Source organism: Schistocerca serialis, chromosome 8 (genome assembly GCF_023864345.2).
Source record: "Schistocerca serialis cubense isolate TAMUIC-IGC-003099 chromosome 8, iqSchSeri2.2, whole genome shotgun sequence".
In the NCBI taxonomy this organism is placed as follows: domain Eukaryota; kingdom Metazoa; phylum Arthropoda; class Insecta; order Orthoptera; family Acrididae; genus Schistocerca; species Schistocerca serialis.
In genome coordinates, this window is record NC_064645.1 from 508,212,796 (window position 1) to 508,239,201 (window position 26,406).

General features: G+C 41.3%; 1 protein-coding gene across 2 annotated transcripts; it reads left to right on the forward strand.

The window, feature by feature from the left end:
- The first annotated feature begins 818 nt into the window (after positions 1-818).
- On the forward strand, positions 819-26,406 carry LOC126416284 (kxDL motif-containing protein CG10681). Of its 2 annotated transcripts, none has more exons than XM_050083935.1 (4): positions 819-980; positions 1,072-1,271; positions 25,874-26,013; positions 26,090-26,406. In XM_050083935.1, the coding sequence occupies exons 1-4, from the start codon at positions 838-840 to the stop codon at positions 26,129-26,131; spliced, it is 525 nt and encodes a 174-aa protein (XP_049939892.1). In that variant the 5' UTR covers positions 819-837; the 3' UTR covers positions 26,132-26,406. The 2 variants fall into 2 exon arrangements, with proteins under 2 accessions (XP_049939892.1, XP_049939891.1); XM_050083934.1 differs by having other exon boundaries at positions 25,874-26,008.

A 26,406-nucleotide genomic window follows, 5' to 3' on the forward strand; every position in this document is an offset into this window, starting at 1 on the left:
AGAACGCGCAAAGTATAGGTGTCCGAGAACTGCGCATAGCGACAACCCGCAAACGCAGCGACAACAGCCGACAAACGCGCCGCGCGGGCCCTTCCAGGGTGTCTTTCGATAGACACCCTGTATTCCAGTAAATTCAGCAGTTTAACTCCCTGAATCACTGACGCATATCTGCCATTTTAGAATTCACTGTGTACTCTGCGACTAGTACCTCTGGTTGCTAGACTGAACAAACGGCTGACTCAACTGATTACGTGTGCCAGATTTGCGGTATTTCCAGTACACACACTCCGTCTGCACCCATTTACACCTACTGATTTTAGCAATTTAGCTCAACTTTTCAATTCCAACTTTAAGGTTTGCACATCTCAAACATGCGCAAATTTCCTGTCAACACGCAACGATCTGTCTGCGCAGATGTGAAGTGCGCAAACAGTTCATTGCATTTGTAATGTCCTTTCAAAGAACTGACAATCAGCGAATGAAAATGCGAACTGATTACGATCGAATACTATATGCTCGCCCTCGCCTTCCGTTTACAGCAGAGAGAATTCTCTTTCGCCCCTGTGTAAACATGTTTGAAATTCGTTGTAGGATGTTTTGACGTTCAGTTTCGTAAAGCATGAATCTACATTAAGTTATTAATGTCATAAACTGTCAGTACAGGTGAAAAAAAAGGATGGTTTCTTTGTCTTCTTGGCCAAAGCAGCATGCGGACACCCATGAAATAAAATTTTTCATTTCTGGTAGTGCTTATATCTCTGATTATAATTTTTGCTATCGATATGTTTCAAACCACTGTTTCGATCATTCAATGTTTACATAGTTGTGACAGGCGATATGGCGGAAAATACGCCAGAGAGTGATTTGGGCAGTATAGAATGTTTTCAGAATTATACTGCGCCCGAAGTTTTTATTCAGGGCTTGGCTGGCATAGTTGATCAACAGGATGTTGAAGCAATGATTAGAGCTCAGAAACAAATGTTGGTAGACAATAACACGTTTTTTTCCCATTCGAATAATGTTTTAAATCAATTACATGATTTGTTAACCAAAAATATTGTTTTGTTACAGGTTACAAAGATTTGAAAAGACAAATGAAATGCTGACAAACTGCAATGCTCTCTCAGTAACTAGACTGAAGTCTGCAGGGTCGGAATTCAAGAAACATACGCAGCTGCTGCTGGAGATGAAAAAAGACTTAGATAATATTTTTAAACGCATTAGAATTTTAAAAACTAAATTGAGTGCTCAGTATCCGCAGGCTTTTGCAGGTAAACATAACATAGTAAGATAGCTATACACGGTTGTAGCTAATTAGATTGTCAGTTATGCAGAGCAATTTAGCCACAACAAGAGATGATGCATGCCTTTAGTGGAATGGAATACCGTGAAGCCAAGTGTGGTTGCAACTCAGTTCTTTGTGAAACATTTCGCTAGTAATTTTGAAAGTTAAATCAATATCCCGTGGGGTTAAAGTGACGTTGTTTAAATCAGTCTATAATATTAGGGCAGCAGATGAAGCTACTTCGTGATATAAGAACTTGCGGTTCTCGGATAAAATTTCAGGCCTGTGGAAAATCACAGATGAGCTGTTTGTATGTAAACATACACTAACGTGAAGTTGATTTCAGCATTTAGAGTGAAGTGTTTGTAAATTTTATATGATTAAAGGCACTTACGTTATTTGTTGTTTTGTGCTTCGTGCAGTTCAGTTGTTACGACAAATGTGCAAGTATCCTCTATTTGAAGTCATTCTTTGTGTTTGGCTGTAATGAAATAATGTACAAGAAAAACGGAACATCACAATGATGCAAGAACCTTATTCTCATGAACTTGAGCCAGTTCAGTAAGTGTTTTGAATAGATTTACCACTTTGGTATTAGTTTCTATTTACATTCCTGCTTTAGATCTAGTACTGTGAACCATGAGTGAACCTGTTCTTGATCACTGATAGAGAGTGGGAAGCAGTGTCCATTGTGTTGACTATGATCTATGATGGTGAGAGAAGTGGTGTAGAGGGAGCAGACACCCTCTACCCTGCCCCCCCCTTCGGCCAAGAACATTCGGCTTTTTTATTAGCAAGAGTTACTACTGGGATGGAACAGAAATAGTTTCATCACTTATTTTTTGCACTTTCATACTTGACTGTAGTCTGGGGTCAAGGCTAGCATCCAGTTCCACCTGTCTGTCTGCTTTGAACTGTGCTGTTTGTGTGTTGTGTTATGTGTTGTCATTGTAGCATGGTGTTTTTGAATTGCGTTGTATTTCCAGTGTGCATGTTGTAGTATTTGTTGGTGCCCTCTTGTGGTGGGTGTTCGTGTTCAGAGATATTACATGTGCTATATGATTATTTGACTGTGTTATCATTTTGTGAAATAGTTGATGAAAGAGAGTGCTGTGTCACAAGAGAGTTATGTTGATCTACTGTTTTGCCAGTTTATGCGTTTGTGTTACATATGATAAGGGTTCTTTTTTTTGGGGGGGCTGAAATTTAATAGTGTTTTTCCTGTATGACATGGAAAAGTTTTTAGTGATTTGCTCTGGGTTGTGCCAAGCAATGACATGACAAAGAGGATACGTTTTTGCTGTGATTTAGCTTGATCTCTGACTATGTGTGGTATCACCTAGTTGTGTTCGCCAGTGGCTTTGGTTGGTAGTAATTTTGTTTGGTTTCTAATGCATTATTTATGGCCTGTTTCTTTTGGTATATAGTTTGTTGCTTGAATTTTAATTGGTTAAGCGAGTGGGGGTCTTTGGTTTTTGATTTGTGTGTGGGATTTTGGTATTCTTGGGTTCAGTTGAGCTTTACAGGTGAAGGGAATTTTGTGATACTGCATTTTGAAGTTGCATGTGTCGGATTTTGGTATTGATCTGTGGACAATATTTATTTTGGGATGGTGGTGTGTTTTCAACATCCCATGATTGTCCCTTTAGTTTCGCTTTATTGCTTGAGGGAAATATTCTCAGATCATTTTTATTTTTGTTCATGTGTGTATTGTTGGCACACAGGAATCCTCCAGATACTCTTCAATACTCTTTTAGAGTAGGCATTGTTCCTGCTCAAGCACAGCTTACTTTGCCTTTAGATACCATCACAAAAGATAACTAGTATTACAAAGAATTTTTGAGATCAGTCCCATCTGTATTGGATGGAAAAATCCTGTGAGTATTTGTGCTGAAAGATACAGGTCCGCTCACAGGTGTATGCTGCAGTTCCTTCTCTGTAGCATTCATGCAATTACACAGCCACCAACATACTCTTAGGCTCAACCAACTTCCCTGAAATTGCATGCAGACTTTGCGACAAGGATTGTTTACCTGGGAGATAACTGTACTATAGTTTATTTTCAATAGCAGACACACTGTTAGATTGCGCAAAAAATAATTTTGGCCATAACTGGATATGGCAGGGGATAACAGTAGTGGTTGGGGTTCTGTTGCATGCAGTCATTGTACGCTAGGGGAGGTGCAGTTAAACAACTGAAGCCCATGCACAAGCAGAACATGCCAGCTGCACTCTCAATAACAGGTTGTGACACTATGACCAATAATTTGACAAATCAGTAGTCTCTCATTAGAATACCGAATAAGAAAATCAGCAGCATATAAACAATGGAGATAGCAACTTCTAACGATGAAGCATACAGTTCAGCAGATAATGGCAAACTAATGTGGCTCCCCATTCTGAACTTAGTTGTTAACATGCCCAGTACTGAGAACAACCATGTGTATTTGCACTTGTGCCAAGTAATTTTGTGCAAGCTCTACCATTCTTCTAAAATTACTTCTCAGTTCACACTTATTCTGCAGGAAGTAACAGTTTCTGCATCAAATTGTTGCTTCTTGTGAACAAATGTTACGGGTTCTGTTTGAGCCAACAGATGCATGGATCCAAAATGACTCCTGCCAATTTATGGTTGCCAGAAATCCATGAAAGCATCAAAGGCATGATCCAAAGGAATTCAGGCAGGCAATCAAAAATTGTTATTTCATAGTCATAGTTGTACCAAATTTAATGTGTGTTAAAACCAAAATCTGATTTTTTCTTCTGTATCAACCAAAAAATTCTTGGTCCAAGATATAGACCTCTAACTAGATGAAAAATACCTCTGGGTGACATTCTTCATGTAAACAAAATATAGAAATGTTCTAGCTCTGAAACAATTGAAGATTTATGTTGCTTTTTGTGTTTGGAAGATTATAATTTTTCTGACAAATCTATTTTCAGTTTGTCAAACTTATTTTGTTATAGCTTTCCAAATAGAATTAAAAGATATTTTTAACTATTTCATACAGTAATACATTCTGAGAAAAGGAGTTACTGTTTTTAATTTTAACAGATTTTTATGAACAGCTAAAATTTTTGCCAGACCATTAAACCAGTTCCCATTGTCATGTTCTCTCACATTGATCTCATGAATTTAAAATCTGGTCTTTTTAAAGTTATCAACACATATCTTTCAAATGTCAAACACGCTGAAAGCAGTTAAAGTGTACTTACGGAGTAATAGGCTCTTCCATTCCATGCTTCTGTAGGCAATTTTTTTTCCATCAGTCATAGCCGATAAGCTTATATTATATATCTATTTGCTTTAGATTTGGAAACCAACAAGAAAGCAATCTGGTGACAGACTGACCTGTAACAAAGCCCAAAGCATGATTAGGTTTGAATGTGACATTTTGTCATCTTGTTGAGATAGGTGTTCTGCTTCTGGTCCACATCTTACCTACAAAGTATTTCAACATGGTCACTCGACACCTTCAACAGGTGTTCCCTGAGACTGGCTGACTGGGTCGTACATTTATACCTGGGTGGTTCCTGGAGTACCCTCAACAGCCAACTTCAGTTTGGATATTCCTCATCGTTCCACACCCACGAAGCGCATTTCTGCACTGCTCCAGGTGTTTGTTATTCCGTTCACACCCATTGCGGCTGTCTCCAGTGGCAGCAGCTGCTTCCTGGTCTTCCACATGCTGCTGGAGTTATGTATTACATTCATTATTGCTGCAGAAGCCTCTTGCATTGGAGACCGCCATACAGTTTTCCGTATTAGTTCTGCCCCTGTGCAGTCCCTGAGGTCTCTGGTTGTTAATGTTGTTCTATATAACTTCTGCACCCGTTCCATCCATCTCTTATGTGGCAGCCACTGCCACCTGGTGCTCCATATGTGGTTTGGTCCTGTCATTCATACCTGCTGTTACTGGAGTTGGGAACTTTTCTCTGGTGCTTCTGTAGCAGTTCAAACCCCGGAATTCACACACTGCTGAGTTGGTATCCTGCTTTCCAGTTGATTAGGTCTTCCACCATCTTTGTTTCAATTGAGTCTTTGATGACACTATCCCAAAATCTGGGAGTTTGTTCCAGTATCCTGGTTCTATCATAATCCATAGTGTGTTTGATTTCGATAGGCACCTAGAACACATTTTCCATTTTCTCTTTCTTCAGCATTCTGCTGATCTTGACAGAGGTAGGTCCTGCGCACGGCAGAAAAGATATCTATCTTCCTGTTCTCTTCTTATTGTTGTTCTTCTTGCGGAGTATTATGTTGTCTGGTGGTATGTAATGCTTTGCAGATGTCCCTAAGTGAATATCTATTGTCTGTGAAAATTAGTTGAAGATGCTGCTTAAAAATCACTTGCGTGACCATTCTGGAACATTGCTCAAGTGTGTAGGACTCATACTAGTTCGGACTAACAGGGGATATTGAATGTGTACAGAGAATGGCAGCACATATGGTCAAAGGTTTGTTCGACCGTGATGCCGAAGAAACTGAACTGGGAGACTCTGGAAGACAGGCATGACCTCTCCCAAGAAATTGTACTAACAAAAGTTCCATGAACTGCCTTTAAATGATCACCCTAGGAATACAAACCCCTGTCGCCTATGCATCACTCACACAAGGATCATGAGGACAAGCTTAGAATAATTACAGCACGTAAAGAGGCATTCAAATAATCATTCTTCTTGCGATGCGTACATGAATGGAACAGGAAGTAACCCCAATAACTGGTACAATCAGACATACCCTCAGCCGTGCACTTTGCAGTGGTTTGCAGAATATCACTGTAGATGTAGATGTTCTGATTCTGTTATCAAGCTGTGTCAGTCAGTCAGTCAGTGTCTAGGCTCCATGTAGAAGTGTTCTAACCATCCCAGTCTTCTGTGCTAATTGACAGCAGCTATTGGCCTGTAGATATGAGTCAGTGTGTGTTGGCTTTCGATACACATTGGCTGAAGGCCGTTGGCTTTACTTTTCAGGAGGAGCTGATCATCTTTCTATCCTCCCCCCATGAACCATGGACCTTGCCGTTGGTGGGGAGGCTTGCGTGCCTCAGCGATACAGATAGTCGTACCGTAGGTGCAACCATAACGGAGGGGTATCTGTTGAAAGGCCAGACAAACGTGTGGTTCCTGAAGAGGGGCAGCAGCCTTTTCAGTAGTTACAAGGGCAACAGTCTGGATGATTGACTGATCTGGCCTTGTAACAATAACCAAAACGGCCTTGCTGTGCTGGTACTGCGAACGGCTGAAAGCAAGGGGAAACTACAGCTGTAATTTTTCCCTAGGGCATGCAGCTTTACTGTATGACTAAATGATGATGGCGTCCTCTTGGGTAAAATATTTCGGAGGTAAAATAGTCCCCCATTCGGATCTCCGGGCGTGGACCACTCAAGAGGATGTCGTTATCAGGAGAAAGAAAACTGGCGTTCTACGGATCGGGGCGTGGAATGTCCGATGCCTTAATCGGGCAGGTAGGTTAGAAAATTTAAAAAGGGAAATGGATAGGTTAAAGTTAGATACAGTGGGAATTAGTGAAGTTCGGTGGCAGGAAGAACAAGACTTCTGGTCAGGTGACTACAGGGTTATAAACACAAAGTCAAATAGTGGTAATGCAGGAGTAGGTTTAATAATGAATAGGAAAATAGGAATGCGGGTAAGCTACTACAAACAGCAGAGTAAACACATTATTGTGGCCAAGATAGATACGAAGCCCACACCTACTACAGTAGTACAAGTTTATATGCCAACTAGCTCTGCAGATAATGAAGAAATTGAAGAAATGTATGATGAAATAAAAGAAATTATTCAGGTAGTGAAGGGTGATGAAAATTTAATAGTCATGGGTGACTGGAATTCGACAGTAGGAAAAGGTAGAGAAGCGAACGTAGTAGGTGAATATGGATTGGGGCTAAGAAATGAAAGAGGAAGCCAATTGGTAGAATTTTGCACAGAGCACAACTTAATCATAGCTAACACTTGGTTCAAGAATCATAAAAGAAGGCTGTATACATGGAAGAAGCCTGGAGATACTGACAGGTTTCAGATAGATTATATAATGGTAAGACAGAGATTTAGGAACCAGGTTTTAAATTGTAAGACATTTCCAGGGGCAGATGTGGACTCTGACCACAATCTATTGGTTATGACCTGTAGATTAAAACTGAAGAAACTGCAAAAAGATGGGAATTTAAGGAGATGGGACCTGGATAAACTGAAAGAACCAGAGGTTGTACAGAGTTTCAGGGAGAGCATAAGGGAACAATTGACAGGAATGGAGGAAAGAAATACAGTAGAAGAAGAATGGGTAGCTTTGAGGGATGAAGTAGTGAAGGCAGCAGAGGATCAAGTAGGTAAAAAGACGAGGGCTAGTAGAAATCCGTGGGTAACAGAAGAACTATTGAATTTAATTGATGAAAGGAGAAAATATAAAAATTCAGTAAATGAAGCAGGCAAAAAGGAATACAAACGTCTCAAAAATGAGATCGACAGGAAGTGCAAAATGGCTAAGCAGGGATGGCTAGAGGACAAATGTAGAGATGTATATCACTAGGGGTAAGGTAGATACTGCCTACAGGAAAATTAAAGAGACCTTTGGAGATAAGAGAACCACTTGTATGTAATAATTCCAATCCCAAAGAAAGCAGGTATTGACAGATGTGAAAATTACCGAACTATCAGTTTAATAAGTCACAGCTGCAAAATACTAACACGAATTCTTTACAGATGAATGGAAAAACTAGTAGAAGCCGACCTCAGGGAAGATCAGTTTGGATTCCGTAGAAATGTTGGAACACGTGAGGCAATACTGATCCTACGACTTATCTTAGAAGCTAGATTAAGGAAGGGCATACCTATGTTTCTGGCATTTGTAGACTTAGAGAAAGCTTTTGACAATGTTGACTGGAATACTCTCTTTCAAATTCTGAAGGTGGCAGGGGTAAAATACAGGGAGCAAAAGGCTATTTACAATTTGTACAGAAACCAGATGGCAGTTATAAGAGTCGAAGGACATGAAAGGGAAGCAGTGCTCGGGAAGGGAGTGAGACAGGGTTGTAGTCTCTCCCCGATGTTATTCAATCCGTATATTGAGCAAGCAGTGAAGGAAACAAAAGAAAAATTCGGAGTAGGCATTAAAATCCATGGAGAAGAAATAAAAACTTTGAGGTTCGCTGATGACATTGTAATTCTGTCAGAGACAGCAAAGGACTTGGAAGAGCAGTTGAACGGAATGGATAGTGACTTGAAAGGAGATTATAAGATGAACATCAACAAAAGCAAAACGAGGATAATGGAATGTAGTCAAATTAAATCGGGTGATGCTGAGGGAATTAGATTAGGAAATGAGACACTGAAAGTAGTAAAGGAGTTTTGCTATTTGGGGAGCGAAATAACTGATGATGGTCGAAGTAGAGAGGATATAAAATGTAGACTGGCAATGGCAAGGAAAGAATTTCTGAAGAAGAGAAGTTTGTTAACATCGAGTAAAGATTTAAGTGTCAGGAAGTCATTTCTGAAAGTATTTGTATGGAGTGTAGCCATGTATACAAGTGAAACATGGACTATAAATAGTTTGGACAAGAAGAGAATAGAAGTTTTTGAAATGTGGTGCTACAGAAGAATGCTGAAGATTAGATGGGTAGATCACATAACTAATGAGAAAGTATTGAATAGGATTGGGGAGAAGAGAAGTTTGTGGCACAACTTGACCAGAAGAAGGGATCGGTTGGTAGGACATGTTCTGAGGCATCAAGGGATCACCAATTTAGTATTTGAGGGCAGCGTGGAGGGTAAAAATCGTAGAGGGAGACCAAGAGATGAATACACTAACCAGATTCAGAAGGATGTAGGTTGCAGTAGGTACTGGGAGATGAAGAAGCTTGCACAGGATAGAGTAGCATGGAGAGCTGCATCAAACTAGTCTCAGGACTGAAGACCACAACAACAACATCTTTCTGTACCTTCATGTTGGGATGTCATGAGTTCAGATGGTCCAAAGGTTTTTACCAAACCTGGGGCCAGATGACAAACATGTCATCCACATAACTGAAGAAACTCAATGGCTGGTTGATAGCAGTTGCAAGGGCCTCATTCTCAAACTTCTCCATAAAGAGAGTGGCCATTACCAGAGGCAAGCAACTACCCATTGCCACTCCTCCAGTCTCCTTATAGAATTGGCCTCCACATGGAAAGCTTTGCTGGATCATTTCAGCATCTTTTAAATAAGGATGAAAAGATCCAGCAAACCTATCACTGATCAAAAAGTTTGTCCTGGAGTGGTAACCTGGTGAACAGACACCATGTACTAACTGACCCTGATGTCTGCATCTGAGGTACACAAGTTTTTTGAGAAGTGTCATGTGTCTGGGTTGCAGATGTGGTGCATGCACTTTGCCAGGTTGCAGATGTGGTGCATGCACTTTGCCACATGTGGTGCTAACGTCCCCACAAGGTAAGTGGCTGTTGGGTAGGTGGCTGCACTATGTGGCTGCACCAATGTTGCTCATGATGGTACACATTGGTACACTTTCTATGTGGGACATTGGTAACCCATATATTCTGGGTGATGCTGGTTGGTTTTTCTGTGCACCCTATTGGTGAAGTTACATTCTAGTGGATTATAAGCAGGGTCCTCTAGAAGTAGTTTGTTGGGAAGATGGGCGGACTATTGACAGAATACCCAGTCTCAATGAGATAATGAAACACCAGGAAAGTTGGAGAGATTACATGTGACAATTTGGTTGAGAGTCGGCAAAGCCTTCAGATCTCTATGTGGAAAAATAATATCCTAAATTAATGTTTAGTGTGGTGTCACCGCTAGACACCACACTTGCTAGGTGGTAGATTTAAATCGGCCGCGGTCCATTAGTACATGTCGGACCCGCGTGTCGCCACTGTCAGTGATCGCAGACCGAGCGCCACCACACGGCAGGTCTCGAGAGACTTACTAGCACTCGCCCCAGTTGTACGGACGACGTAGCTAGCGATGCACACTGACGAAGCCTCGCTCATTTGCAGAGCAGATAGTTAGAATAGCCTTCAGCTAAGTCAATGGCTACGACCTAGCAAGGCGCCAGTAGCCTTGCATAGCTTGTATCTAAAGAGTCTCACTTGTCTCATCAAGAGCGATGTACCACAAGGATGGATTAAAGTTAAGTATTCCAGAAGCTACGTACTTTTCTTTATAGCATTCATTACGTATCCTGTTTCAGACCTCACTCCATCCTTCGTGATCTTATAGCGTGCATTGCGGTCCCCTCAAACCATACTGTGTCGGCACTTCTGTCGACATATAATTTAGTGTAGCCTGAGATACAAATTTTTGTCAATGCAGTAACCTACATACAGGTGTTGTTTCTTATTTTCCTGAAAATTCTGTTGATGTGGTTAAAGTCTAACTTAATAGAACAAAATACCAGCTGATCTTATTTACAAACCATACAAAATTACACATGAACTTTTTGATTAGGTACCAACAACTGACTTAAACTTCATCATGTTCACTTTCCATCATTCATCACGCCAACAGTTAGCCACAGTAGTATGCAGCTGTGATTCACCACACCACACACGTTCCAAAGGATAATACTTTTCAACACTACTTAGAAATGAAATTAGCAGTTCTACAAACTAATTGTGCTAGAGTGACTGAGCACTGTGAGCTGGAAGTGAGTCCATATGTTAGTGTTGCTGTCTTGTAGTTGGAAATCTATATTCAGTGGGCAGATCACAATATTTCATTTGACTCACAACTGATATTTATAAACTCTGCAATATATTAGTCGTGCCATATACACAGATCACAAACATTCTTTTTTTAATAGCTTGTGAATCTGAATGTTTTGCTTCTTCTGAGATCTTGGTTGGACAAATGAAATTCCTTAGTCCTTAAAATTAATACAATGTGAGTATGCCTATTTACTTTGCATCCAGCCATGAATTTTCTCAATTCCTTTGACAAGGGTAGTGTTGAGCATTCTTCTGCTTTTTGCTGGCTGTATTCAGCTTCCAGTTTGTGTGACAGGAGGAGGTCTGTTGATGTGTGTGACTTCATTACTTATCTAAAATTCTCAGTATTCTGAACTGCAGCTGTACTTGGACTGAGAAGTTTGTTTTGTAGGGTGATGCTCCAGCAGACCACCTACATCATTGCTAAGCATCTTCTTGTGCTGAATAACACAATATACCCATTTTACTGGCATGGGTGACCATGAATTCAAACAGTTGAAAGAAGTTTGAGTAAGGGCACCATCAGAAATAATGAGCTGTTAATGCAGGTATAGAAATTTTTTGTGTATGACTGACAATTCATCTTCTGAGTCACATCCTCTGTCATTCCCTTGTACTTCTTGTGGTAGTCGCAGACCAGTTCTCAGCAAAATCACCGTGAAGTTGTTCAACTTCTGCATGGCCTTTCACTTCTGTAATATGTTGTTGTAGTTTCTTCAGATGTTGGTGTTAATGCATTCACTGTCCTTTTGCCAAGTTTGTCAATGAAGGTATCAATAGTGAAAGTTTTATGAAGACTTTATTCTCCTTCAGTGTTCCATATGCAACTTCAGAAGACTCATTTATGTGTTATATTTGTCTCACGGACTGTGAATAAGATTAGTCACCTGTTCCTAGGGCATTTATCACATTCCTTAAATGAACTAGATTCACTCCACATGACATCGTACTAATGACTTGATAATCCAACAAAGGCACCGTATGTCTCAGCTTAAAGGAACTTGTTGTTCTTAAAAGTTACCATGCATAATTTACGCAATATATATAATTGACTAAAGGTGTCCTTTAGCTTTCCCTTTGCATTTCTTTCTTGGGCTAAGGTGTTATTTAGGGGGTCCATGTTCACACAATTTGAAGTCACAGTGCAGCTATGTAATTTTAAAGTGTCACAGATGTTACAAGAAATTAGTTTGAGGAATGAGACAAGTTCACACATTAATGTAGAACCAGGAGCTAACAAAAAATGGAGAAGGGCGTAGGAATGATAAAAATGCAAATAATGAAGGATGGAGCTGGACAGGGAGAGGAAAAGGATAAGAAATGCCAATAGATAACATACCCCATTGTCCACATTATATGGTACTGCCTGGACCTTAACAGCAGAATCACAATTCAACTCCATGCTCTTGCACCCTGAATTGTGGAGTGGTCTTCCCAAAATGAGTGTAATTAAAAGCACATCTGACCTACAAAATCCCATGTCTGTCCTTATGCCATAACTTTAATTCCTCAACTTTACACATAGTTTCATATTCTTTTGAAAGATTCAGCTTAAAGCTTGTTTTAGGCATCTACTTACAAACTGGTCTTGTCCTGACTCTTGCATCTTCTATCCAACTAGAGAAAGGCCTTCTCTATGGTTAAAAAGCTTTTATAAATTGACTTTTCTGTAACTAGTACTCTTTATGTATCTACAAAACAACTGTTAACTCATATGAATGGCCTCAGCGAAACTTTTGTGGCATGACAACTAAGCCACCAAGCTGCAGAGCATGTTATTCAGCACAATGTGGGAAACTGCACACCTACTTCACTGCTCCTGCCACATGTGTCTCCATCCCTAACACTAGCTTTCATGAATTATTCACATGTTCCTCTAATATATCCTTTGGTTGAACAAACCTCTGGGTTAGAATCTTTGCTAGTTCCTGCCCTCCAACAGCCACAGACTCTTGTCATTCCCTTGCTTATGTTTATCACCACCACTTCTCGTCCAACAGCTTGGGCTAGCTTTAGACATTTAAAATCCATATCAATCCCCCATGACAGCAGAAATAAAATGAATTCAAAGTGTGGGGCTGTAACATGTCTGTACAGTCTGTATGAAAGTGTTCATAGATGATCAGGAAACTGAAATTGGGCTCATTGGAATAAAATGTGGTAAGAGATTACACCAAGCACAGAAACGTATAGATGGCCAGTCTTCATTCACTCCATAAGTGAAAATGGAATAAGACAGAAAATATCTAGTATCGTATTCATGCATTGGCTTCTTCCCCATCTTGCATCCCTCTGGGGTTTCTCAACTCCTTTTTTGTTTAAGTGCGTGGTGACCATGGGCCCCCAGTTATTGCAGCACTTACTTCCTCTCCTGTACGCAACCTCGCATCCTCCTGGTTTTACTCCTTTTCTTGTATTGGTAGCCTTTGATAATGATTCAGCTATTCCCTAGTTGTGCTTTCCTTTCTCGGAATATTCATTCATTTACTTTATGTTTGGTCCTTTCCTGGGTTTGACCTTCATTTTCCGAACTGTAGTGTGGACTTCATGGGGAAGAACATTTTAAATAGAGGTTTATGCATGCAAATCTTAAAGATCACCTGTGCACAATACCTAAATAGACTCTTTTATGCACTTCAAAGCCAACGTAGTAGTCAATCTGACATAATGGGGTCATCATGTACCCTTTCAGTCGAGCCCCCTGAAAACACTAGGTCTCCTCTCAGGGGACACTGTCTTACTATAGGCACTTATAGCACCAGGTGGGTAGATGAGTTTGCATGCCTCAATAACACTGACAGCTTTGGTGGTAGTAAAGCTACTGGCAGTCTCACCCAAGCTGGACAGGCCTTAGTGAAGGGGCCTGATGACATGTATCCCACAACTTAGGGAAGGGTGGACTGTGTTTTTGCCAGGAAGCCCCAAAAGCAGTGGTTGGATACGATTATGTCGACAATAGGTTTACCAAGCTGGGGTCTGGCCAGCACCGCCAGGCCTATTCTGTTGTAAACTCAGAGCATACTTCAAAAACTATCGTTAAGCGTGGCAGTGGAACATTGTGTATTTTGGAGAATGGGGGCCTTAGCTTCACTGCCTGGAATGTGAGGAAGGTACACACCTGTATAACAAACACCTCAACCTCAATGTGTGCTATGTCCTGATAAGGTGAAAGGCTGTTAAGATAAAAAAACCTAGTGGGCAACCTCTGTGGTTCTGTCCTTGACAACTTAATTCTCCTGGAAATTCCTCCTTATGCCAAAACCACTTGGTTGGTGTGTTTTTTGACATTGAAAAAGTATATGACACCACTTGGAGCTACAATACCCTTCACCAATTTTATGAATGAGAATTACATGGACATCTGCCATCTCTTATCCAATCATTTCTTGAGGATCAATGCTTTCAATATTTTTGGTGATGACTTGGGCGATTGCGGGTTCCCTCAAGGCAGTGTACTCAGTGTCACATTGTTTGAACTGCTATTAGTGGCATCTCCTCTGCAGTCAGGACCCCTATTAAATGCTCTTTGTTTGTGGATGATTTAGGAGTCTTCTACTCTTCCCCCCAGGTCTCACAATGACAATAAGGCAACTACAGCTGACCATGAGGAGGCTGGAAGCTTAGGCCTATAACACTGGCTTTAGTTTCTCACCAGTGAAGACCAAGTGTGTCAGTTTTAACTGTACTCATTGAAGTTTAACCAACCACAATGGGGAACAATATTTTAAATTTTAAAGATACCGTGCATTTTTTGAGCCTACTGTTGGACTCCAAATTAACCTGTCTGCCACACCTGAAAGACTTGTGGACAAATTTCTGTCTTCCAGCAGTTTTACAGGGCAGTTGTCAGATCATGGTTAGGTTACGGCAGTGTGATTTATGGATCACCCTGTATTTCGTATCTTATGATATACGCTGTCCACCATGAGGGTATTCAGATATCGACTGGAGGATTTCAGAGCCTGGTGAACCACTACTCTGGAGTCAATGGCTCCTCCTCCTCAGTAGGCCCTGAAAAACTTGAGTGTTGCCTCAGCCTTTGGCATTTAGTGTGGTAGTTCACTTCAACTTTGAGTGATTGTTCAGGAATAGGCCTCAGGTGATGCAGTTATTTGCTACTGACTGTCTCAAGATTCTGGCTATATATTACCTCTGAAAACAGCCTGAGATGGAACAAACTGCTGCCTTGGTGTCTTCAGAAAACTAAAGTGATTTTAAGCTTGACTGAGAACAAGAAAACTTTTACTCCAGACAACGTTTTTATAATTCTATTTTCTTCAATTTTAAGTACTTACCACATTTCTGCCCGCAACTCGTGGTCTTGCGGTAGCGTTCTCGCTTACTGCGCACAGGGTCCCAGGTTCGATTCCCGGCGGAGCAAGGAATTTTCCCTGCCTCGAGATGACTGGGTGATGTTGTGAGGAAGGCAATGGCAAACCACCTCCACTAGGATCTTGCCTAGTACAGCAGTGTGTGGGTCTCCCGCATCGTCCCCCTACGCTCCTCGGAGTATGGGACCTCATCATCATCACCACATTTCTATCACTGCTCATACAGCCCCCTGTATTTCAGTTGCTGTTCCTGATAGGGTTTACAATGTGCACTTTCTGGAACAGTTTACAAATTATGATGTGGAGTTGTGGGGACAGCTTTCATAATCCCTTCCCCTGTAAGAATGACATGTTGACTTTTCATTAGGGTGCTGGTGACCAAGCTGTTGAGTGCTCTACATCCAAACTCATAATAGTAATCATCAATAACACAGGCATCACATTGCCGACGCCTTAGCGGCGTGCTCCCCACACGTACCAAAGACTAAATGACTCTCACTGGAGCACAAGGGCTCTTGGCAATGGCCATCATACCCGGTCGCTTTTGCTGTGGCTAGGTAGCACCCATGGGGAGAGCCCTTGATTAGAGTTGATGGACGTTTTTCAACATGAAACACACATGATTCGGCCCTCTCGTAAGACAGGTCTAGACATTTCAATGTGAACTCATAATCCTACTATTTTCACTACCCTGGCCACCCCACAGAGAGAGGGACAAGCCAGATGTCTGGGAACAAAATAATTTATTCAATATTGGTACTTAATTGAATTGATGGGGAGGATACTTTTACTGTGACAATAACCATTAATTTTTATGGAAGGTACTGAAGATAGATTTGGAGAAATTGACTTTGGGAAAAATGCTCAATGTATTGCTACTGATTACATCATCCTCTGCTGCACAAACTATAAATCTTCAGGCCATGATTGTCAAGGTGTCATACCAGTGACCCTTGTCCCACACAAAACTTTGAATATGGTCCAAGGAATCAACTTCCACAGGGATTGTACATTCCCGATAAGGAACTATGGATTAATTTTGAATGGCAAGGCACACATTTGTCTGACGCATCCAAAAAGGTCCCAAGGATAATTGAACAGGCACAGGCACGTTTATCTTAGCCTTAGGAAGAAGTGTGCTCCCGGAAAAATTTAGAGTTATGGTGTACATGTGTGTCTTGAATCCATACATCCCATCACCAATGAGGTGCTTCTGATGCTTAAGTTTGTCATCTTACTGCATAGCGGACCAAAAATGTGGCATAACACCAAACTCAATGTTCACCAGTTTGCTCAGTCTTCAAGAAAGAAAAGACAATACAGAAGTATAAACGTATAAGCACATAATGTTTATTTACAGTATATATGATGACTAATTTACACAAAACTCAGTCGTCATTCCACTACCTCAGTTTCTTCCAGGCTAGTTCTCCCCCCGCACTTGTCTCTTGTGGATCTTGTTGCATAATTTTCAGGAATCACTTCCCACACCCGACCAGAGAAGCAACTTCCTTCCCCAACGCCTACTGGTGATAGGGCTCTCTCTTAGCACCGTCTCCCCGGAATCCCACAGATCATAGGCCTGATGCTAGCCAGCAGTTGAAGGACCCAAGCTGCCCACTCTTCACTTGTTCCATGCACATCACGGATAGGCCCATGGAAGCAGACTATGAGGAATCAACTGTTGCTTTACTGTGGATTGCATTGAAATTAAAAGATATTTTGCTATGTTCTTAATAATAGTGTGTGTGAAGGAGAGAAAAAAAAGAATTCAACAGAATTGGTCAAAGAGTGCTGTTCTAGAAACTCTCATATTTAGAAAGGCAGACAAATTGAGCAAAATAAGACCTGGTTCTTAATTTTTCTGTGAACTGGGTAGCTCTTCCAGAACACATTGTCAAATATTATATTTAATATATGTAGTTCCATGTTATTTACTGGTACCTGATGTAAGGTTGCTTCTTTTATGCCAGTAGTCATTATTTAGGTCTATATATTTGGACTATTTCTTTGCAAATCCGGGGCTGTAGTAGTTAATCTTTGTCAGCGATACATCCTCAGTAACTGATCACCTGTATTTTGTTGTAAAATGTCACACTACTGTCACTGTCTGTAGCAGAAGTTTTTAAAACATTTTGTGGGGATATGTCCGTAATATTTAAGAACATTTCAGTGTGTGGATGTGACCAAGAATAACTTGTAACTGAGTGTGGTACAAAGAGATAATAAGAATCAGTCACGAGCCTGGCCTGTGCTGTGTGTGGTCGGGTATATCACAAGTTGCGGTTGTTGTACCATGGGGCAGTACAGTGAAGTTTACGTTTTGCCTGGCTGAAGTACCATGAGCCGAGCCCGTGCAGCTTACATTTCACCTGACCAACGTACTGTGGGCAAGACCCATGAAATTTACATTTTCCCCACCTGACATACCACAGGTCAGGCTTGTGACAATCACATGTGGTCTGGATGCCAGACACGAGTCTCACATGTGGTTGTAGGTTAAGGGGTTAAATTGTATTTGGCTCAGTGGTGTCTCCCCTTCGCAGTGGTGAAACAATACCAGTGTTCCATTCCTTAAACTGTGCAAAACCCCAGCATCCATTGACAATTACTGGGTGACTGGCCTCACCAAACTGCTTGAAAGGACAATTGTCTGCTAATTATGCTGGGTTCCTGAATCTTTGCACCTTTTGTCCCTCTGTCACTGTGATTTCAGGGAGGGGCACTCCACAACAGACCATCTGATTAGGTTGGAAATGGCAGTCTGTGACAGGCTTTTTCCAAACACGGGTATCTCATTAGAGGTTGTTGATACAATACAGCCTGGCACCATCATTTTTATTCACTCTCCATGACAGGCCTGACAAGGCTACCTTCAATTTTTATTAGTCCATTTTTTTTTTTTTTTTTTTTTTTATCAAACTTCTTGTTCTGGGTTCAAGTTGTGCTTCACTCAGCTCTCCATGGGTCCAAGAGAATGGCATCAACAGGCTGGTTAGACCTGCACTGTATGAATAAGATTTTCGCATTTGGTACTGCTCCCACTCTGTAGCTTCGGCTGAATGCCACCTCCAAGGTGCCATCCAGCAGGCTTCTGTGTGGATCCTGTCCCATCGTTTCCAATTCTCTAGTGCAAAAACTTTGTTCTCGCATCATAGTCCAGCTTGGCCCAGAATTCACATGGGTACATACCGCTTGGATGGTGCTGCATTCCTTATTTTGGAACCCATCTTCACTGCCCCCTATTCAACAACTAAAGACTAACTGCATGCAAAATCCAAACACACTCTGCTTCCTTTCCCCCCACCTCTTGGGATGCAGATTGCACGACCCTCCTTTGTATCTGTGGCCCAGTTCCACTTGGACAGTGTTTGCCAGTTCTGGTTTGGTTAGGCCTAGTCCATCATTATGGAGTTCAACTGGCCACTGGCACCTTCTAGACTAGTCTTGTGGACAGTCTCCTTGACTAAGTGGGGATCTTCCCTCTTCAGTTCCAATGGTACCAACTCTTGCTCACCTATGCATTCCCCATTCTACACATTTTTCAGCCCAGGTTGCAAAATTATTTATTTCAATAAGATGTGGCACCATCAGATTGTTTAAAAGTACGTGGATGTAAAACCGATCCACCACTAGTCTTGCAGAATGAGATATGGGCGTTCACCATGGCAGCACAGAATAGGACTATCCTTAAAGAAGTATAAATGTATCAGCTGTGCTTGGCACAAAAGGTCCATTTTGTATTCACAAAGATAAGACTATGATTGTCATATCTGTGCGAACACTAAATGGACATTTTGTTTCAAGCATAGTCGATAGTGCTTTTATACAGTTATTGGCATTGATACAATTAACTGTCAGTAGTACAGCTCAAAAAGAGACTCATCACGTGTTGAGTTAAAGTATCCGTATGTTTCAAAACTTGATAAGGCTTCTCTTACATTGCCCCATGGACATGCAGACTGAGAGCAGATATTCCATTTCAAAGCACCATATTAGGATAAGACAAGGCAGCTATGACGGAAAGATTTTTTAAACGATTTTGACTGTAGGGATGCTTTGGGACAATACTTCCATTTCCTTTCTGTGCCCATTGACTCCCAGTTCATTAGGTATGTTTGAGAGTCCACAACTCTTCAGAGTAGAAAAGACTTGTGGTTTTATACTGACCTTTTTGGTATGGTAGTACAGAAAAGGGAAACAATTCATATGCCACCATGGCAGGAGTATCAGGATTTTATTGTTTTTTGGGGACTTTTTTGGTATTAACAATTAAATTGTTCAATTGAAATTCTTACAATTACTTTATTCAAAATATGTAGAAATCATAATAGAGTATTCTGAACTCTTAACTTGAGCAAAATCTTGGATAGTCTTATAAAAGCGCCATTCATCTTCTCCAACAACTGTGAGATTTGTCAAGCCCTGTACCTTCTTCAAGCAGACAGCACAAATAATGCACAAGTTGTTGAATTATGGATTGATCTTGTGCTGATATGGTACTCTATAGCAACATAATAAAAGAGCGAAAGGAACAAGCACTAGAACCCTTTCACAGTCTTGCTGATTGGAGATTCAAAGGGAGAAGATTAACTGCAGAAAACAGGCTAGTAGAGATGCATCCAGAAAGAATTGCATGAGATAGTTTTCCTGCCAAAATGCTTAGTCAAAGGCTGAAGGAACTGTGACCCATGGGTACCAGGGCTGCCTGCTCATTGCAGATAGGCCTCACAAGTACACCCGCCACCAGAGGCTTTGTATGAGGAGGAGAATAGGGACAAGACTACTCTGGTGGCCCAGAACCAGCACTCACTGGAATGTCTATGATGACAGGTAGCGATCCTGGGGAATGACTAACCCTATACCATGATCATTCAGTGGAACTGTAATGCGCATTAACATGGACCACCACCTTATTTCATCTTCTTGTGCAATTTGCATTGCTCTACAACAAACACACTTCACTGATAGCCATTCCTCAATGCTCTGGGGTTAGTGTGCATTGTGTTGGCTGTGACAGGGCATATGGAGGGGTCTGTACATTGGTTTGCACGTATGTGGTCAGCGAGTTGATCCCCCATCATAACACATTCGAAGCAGTAACGGTAAGAGTGCAAGCGATCTCAGCGATGTTTTCATACCTCCATAGGCTGCTAACTAATCCTACAAGTCCATCCTCCTCCCCCTCATTTCTCCTAGTTGCGGATACCACTGCACACCACCATCTGTGGGGGAGTACCACTTCCTGTTGTAGCCACCTTGTACTTGTCTGCTCATGGCACCTTTTCAGCTGTTTAGATAATATTCTCATGGCTTCACTGCATTAGTGACAATATTCAGTACAGTGGCCTTGTGTGTTCTTTGCCATTGGCAAATGAGTCAATTACCACACTGAGTGCTTCAAAGAGCCAGCTGGTAGTTGTGTGTCTCTGCTGTTACATCCTCCAAGCTCCAATGTTAGGCGGGTGATGGAGCCCCTTAGGGATATGGCAGCTAAGGATGGGGAAAGCCAATGTGCACTCTGTGTGCATACCAAGGGAAGTCATCCAAGATGTGGAAAGGGACCTTGCTGTGGATCGGAAGAGATTATCTCTGGTTTCTGGTGGCTATCTGAGTTGATGAAGGCAGCGCTCACCATCTGCAGCATTGTCGACAGGACCGATTGCGGACCTTCGCTACAGAGCCGAGTGGAGGGTCTGAAGCAGAGGCTCAGACAGTTCTGCAACCGTGTAGGCTGCAGATTCCTCGACTTGTGCCATAGGGTGGTGGGGCTTCAGGTTCCGCTAAATAGGTCAGGTGTCCACTACCCACGGGTAGCAGAAGCTGTGTGGCATGGACTGGGCGTTTTTTTTTTTTTTTTTTTTTAAGGTTAGACAGTCTCAGTCTCAGGAAATATCAAAAAGGGCTCAGGGCAAAAAATCACAAGAATCGACCAAGCAACAGTCTGTATTGTAGTTGTAGATTGTTGTAGCTGTGTTGGAAAAGTACCAGAGCTTCAAGCGCTGAAGCTGAAATCAATATAGGAACAGAAAGCTGGCTAAAGCCTGAGATAAATAAAGTAGATGGTGGTGGGTTTCTGTCTGTTGGTAGTAGTTTATCTTGTGAAGTTCAAATAGATAGTTCCTGTGGGTAGAGGTTATACTCAACAGCCATACGAAAATAATAATTGGCTCCTATCGACCACCCGACTCGATGATATAATAGCTGAACGGTTCAAAGACAACTTGAATCTCATTACACATAAGTACCCCTCTCATTCAGTTGGTTGAGACTTCAGTCTACCTTCGATTTCTCGGCGAAAATACATGTTCAAAGCCAGTGGTAGACAAAACATCTTCGGAAATTGTACTAAACGCTTTCTCTGAGAATTACTTCAAACAATTAGCCCACACGAATTGTAAATGGTTGCGAAAACAAACTTGACCTCTTAGCCCCAAATAATCCTGATCTAATAGTGTGTCATGATGGATACAGGGGTTGGTGAACAGTTGGTCATTGTAGCAAGGCTCAAAATCCTATCACCCAAAACCACTAAAAATAAACACAAAATATAGCTATTTAAAACAGCAGATAAAAAATTCACTTGGTGCCTTCCTAAGGGTGAGTCTCCATTCCTTCCAAGCTAATTATGAAAGTGTAGACCCAATAGATAGCTTCATACCTCAATAAGAGACAGGACTGATCCACCATGGTACACAAAACATGTCAGAACACTGTTGCAGAAGCAATGAAAAAAGCATGCCAAATTCAGAAGAACGCAAAATCCCCATGGAAGCTTGAAATTTAGTGTGGACGTGAATGCAAGATGCTTTTAATAGTTTACACAATGAAACATTGTCTCAAAATATAGTAGAAAACCCAAAGAGATTCTGGTCGTATGTAAAGTACACCAGTGGCAAAAAACAGTCAACACTGTTACTGTGCAGTAGCGATGGAAATGTTACCGATGATGGTGCCACTAAAGCAGAGCTACTAAATACAGTTTTCCGTAATTCCTTCGCAAAAGAAGATGAAGTAATTATTCCAGAATTCGAAACCAGAACAACTGTTAGCATGAGTGACATAAAAGAAGGTATCTTAGGTGTTGCAAAAAAAACTAAAATCACTTAAGAAAGGCAAGGTCCAGATGGTATACCAATCAGGTTCCTTTCAGAGTATGCAGACAATAGCATCTTTCTTAGCAATCATATACAACCACTCACTTGACGAAAGGTCTGTTCCTAAAGACTGGGAAGTAGCACAAGTCACACCAATGTTCAAGAAATAGGAGTAACTCATATCACTGACCTCAATTTGCAGTAGGATTTTGGAGCATATACTGTACTCTAACATTATGAATCACCCTGAAGAAAATGACTTATTGATACATAACCAATACAGGTTCAGAAAATATTGTTCTTGTGCAACACAGCTAGTTCTTTATTCCCATGAAGTAATGAGTGCTGTCAACAAGGGATCTCAGATCAATTGCATATTCCTAGATTTCCAAAAGGCTTTTTGATTCCGTACCTCACAAGCGACTATTAATCAAATTGATGATATGAATATAGTAGAGGGAAACATTCCACGTGGGAAAAATATATCTAAAAACACAGATGATGTGACTTACCGAACAAAAGTGCGGCAGGTCGATAGATCGACCTGGTCCTTGCCTCATTGACCTGCCAGCACTTTCGTTCGGTAAGTCACATCATCTGTGTTTTTAGGTATATTAATCAAATTGTGCGCATATGGAATATCGACTCAGTTGTGTGACTGAATTTGTGATTTCCTCTCAGAGAGGTCACAGTTCGTAGTGATAGCACTTCGTTCTACTTGATGACTTACTGTCTACCTGGCATTCTGCAAGGTGTCATATGCCCTCTGCTGTTCCTGATTTACATAAATGATCTAGGTGATAATCTGAGCAGCACCCTTAGATTGTTTACAGATGAGGCTGTAATTTACCGTCTAGTAAAATCATCAGACAATGAAATCCAATTACAAAATGATCTAGAGAATTTTTGTATGGTTCGAAAAGTGGCAATTGAAACTAAACAAAGAAAAGTGCACTGTCATCCACATGGGCACTACAAGAAATCCGATTAATTTCGGGTGTACGATAAATCGCACAAATCTAAGGGCTGTCAATTCGACTAAATACCTAGGAATTAGAATTACGATCAACTTAAATTGGAAAGACCACATAGATAATATTGTGGGGAAGGCAAAACAAAGACTGCGTTTTGTTGGCAGAACACTTAGAAGATGCAATAAACCCACTAAAGACACAGCCTACATTACACTTGCCCATCCTCTGCTGGAATATTGCTGCACGGTGTGGGATCCTTACCAAGTAGGAGTGACGGAGAACATTGAAAAAGTGTAAAGAAGGGCAGCTACTTTCGTGTTATCGCACAGTAAGGGTGAGAGTGTCAATGATACAATACTTCAGTTGGGATGACAGTCACTGAAACAAAGGCAGTTTTCTTTGTGGCAAGATCTATTTACAAAATTTTGTTCACCAACTTTCCCTTCCGAATGCGAAAATGGTAGAGAAGTAGTATGAAAATGGTTCAATGAACCCTGTGCCAGGCACGTAAGTGTGAATTGCAGAGTAACCACGGAGCTGTAGATGTTTAACTGAACACTGCAAGAAGGAAAGCTGGGAGTGCTGTCTCACATCTCTGGGAACATATGCCTCTTCATTTCTAGTATGTGCCCAGTCCATAGTATTCTTGCCATCAGCAATCAAAACTGTTCTGGGTCTTGTCCTTTGGGGGTGGACTTTATCGATGTGTCAGTTCTTGCTGACACTGACATCCTCTTCTCCTTTCTGTTACATAAATGACAAGTTGACGATGTCCCTATAAGTTCACCCCCCCCCCAGCCAAGCCGAATCATATAAGGAACCTTTCACTGACAGAATGTCCGCCCCTGGTAGCTGAGTGGTCAGTGTGATGGAATGTCAATCTTAAGGGCCCAGGTTCGATTTCCAGCTGGTCAAGTCGCCAAAGTGGTGTCAAATCGAAAGACTTGCACCAGGCAAACGGTCTATCTGACGGGAGGCCCTAGTCACACGACTGACAGAATTGCCTCAGGCTCTTGCCTCATCTCGCAATACAGCTCCAGGCCCTGAGTCTCAAATAATCCAATATCTGTATATTACTCAAAGGCTTCATCTACTCATGATCTTTACTGTGTTTGGCTTGAAGGTGTCTTCCCTTCACGATGGCGAGCCATCCTAACCTGTAAGCCAGGCAGAAACAGTGTGTCTGTCTACAGCTACCAACCAATTAGCCTCATCAGCTTTATCTGAAAACTGTATGAAATTATGCTGGGTTCTCATCTTGGCGCCCCTTGTTCTGTCGCCATGGTTTGTGGGAGGGATGAGCCACAACCAGAGCATTTGGTCTGGTTGGAAACAGCAATCCTACAGGCTTTTTCTAAATGCCAGCACCTCATCACAGTTATTGACCTACAGAACACATGACAAGGCTTGATGTCACCACATTTTTCTTAAATTCCATGAGTGCGGCTTTCAAGGCTCTACCAATTTTTGTATCACTGGTTGTTTAGAGTTCACTCAGCTCTCCAAGAGAATGGTGTCCCATGGGGTTCTGTCCTAAGTATCACACTCTTCCTTAGAGACATCAGTGTGCTAGTGCCCTCTGTTGGACCACTTGTCACCCCTGCACTGTTTGTCTCTGCTGAATGGCAGCTCCATGTCACAATCCAATGGATCTCTGCCTGGACAGATTCCCATAGTTTCCATTTCTCTCCTGCCAAAAGACAGATGCATTTCTGTCATACTATGGTCCAGCCTGACCCAGAATTTTTTTTTTTTTTTTGGCCTCACTTTTGATAAGAAAAAGCTGTGTTGGGTGCCCCTATTCAACTGAAGACTAGTTGTATGTGCAAGCTTAACACATTACTTCCTTGCCCACATCTATTGGTGTGTGTGTGGGTGTGTGTGTGTGTGTGTGTGTGTGTGTGTTTTTTTTGTGCTAATCTTCTCTGTATTTACGGGGCCCTGTCTCATCCTGACTGGACTATGGTTTTTAGGTTCATGGCTTTGAAATTTAGATCCAGTCCATGATCATGGAGTTTATTTGGCCACTGATGACTTCCTGACTACTCCCATAGTGTGTTCTAGTGGTACCAGCTCTTTGTGTCCCTAAGCAATTGCCTGTCAATTCCCTTACATGCTGTGTGTCCCACGCTTTTCACATGAGGACTGTCGACCTCCTGATATCTGCCCTCTAGTGGGATTACCAGTTGGACTGTGTCTTGCAGTGATCCTGATAGACAGCTGCATCTCCTCCTTGCAATGTGCACTTTGGTTTAGTCACCCTGTAAAGAATCACTACAAATGATGGTGTAACTCTCAAAGATTTTATTGAAAGTGTGCACATTTTAGTTCATATGTTGTAACTGACAAGTGAGATATATTACCAGTAAGTATCTGAATAAATGTAATGGATATTTGTGTAACTCACTTAAGTGGAGACACATGAAATTATAGCTCTCATTTGCCTTTTGTGGACTGTTGCAGCTGCAGCTGAACAGCAAACTGCTCAGAATCAGAACATAAATAAGTCTACGTACCTGAAAGATCCTGAACATTTACCTGATGTTGGAAGTTTGTCTGAGCCTGGAGATACATGCTCCAGTAGTCTTGCTGACCATGGTGAGGTACAATAATTTTCCTTGTATTTCAATTGTGGCTTATGACCATCTTTTTTGTTCTTAATATTTATAATATTTGCAGACGATGATGAGGATGGAGAGACACACAGAAGAGAACGGATAAGGAGAGGCAACAGTTCTTCTACAGATAGTGCCAATGGAAACAGTAACAATGACACATCACCATGCACGTCTGATACAGGATGATTTATGCTATATGTTGCAAGAAATATTTTTCTAATGGTTTCAATCTGTTAACGAGAACATCTACATTTTTTGGATTGAGTCACATATTAAATGTATATTCTGTGTTACTGGAGCTATGAAGAACAAAAGGGCATTACATTCTAGTCAATTTTTATTGTACATACTAAGTAATAAGATAATAAAATGTGAAGT

Coding starts and splice junctions, on each gene's coding strand:
- LOC126416284 (XM_050083934.1), top strand. CDS start 838: ATGGCGGAAAATACGCCAGAGAGTGATTTGGGCAGTATAGAATGTTTT. Junction 981..1,071: donor ATTAGAGCTCAGAAACAAAT/GTTGGTAGACAA, acceptor GTTTTGTTACAG/GTTACAAAGATTTGAAAAGA. Junction 1,272..25,873: donor GTATCCGCAGGCTTTTGCAG/GTAAACATAACA, acceptor GGACTGTTGCAG/CTGCAGCTGAACAGCAAACT.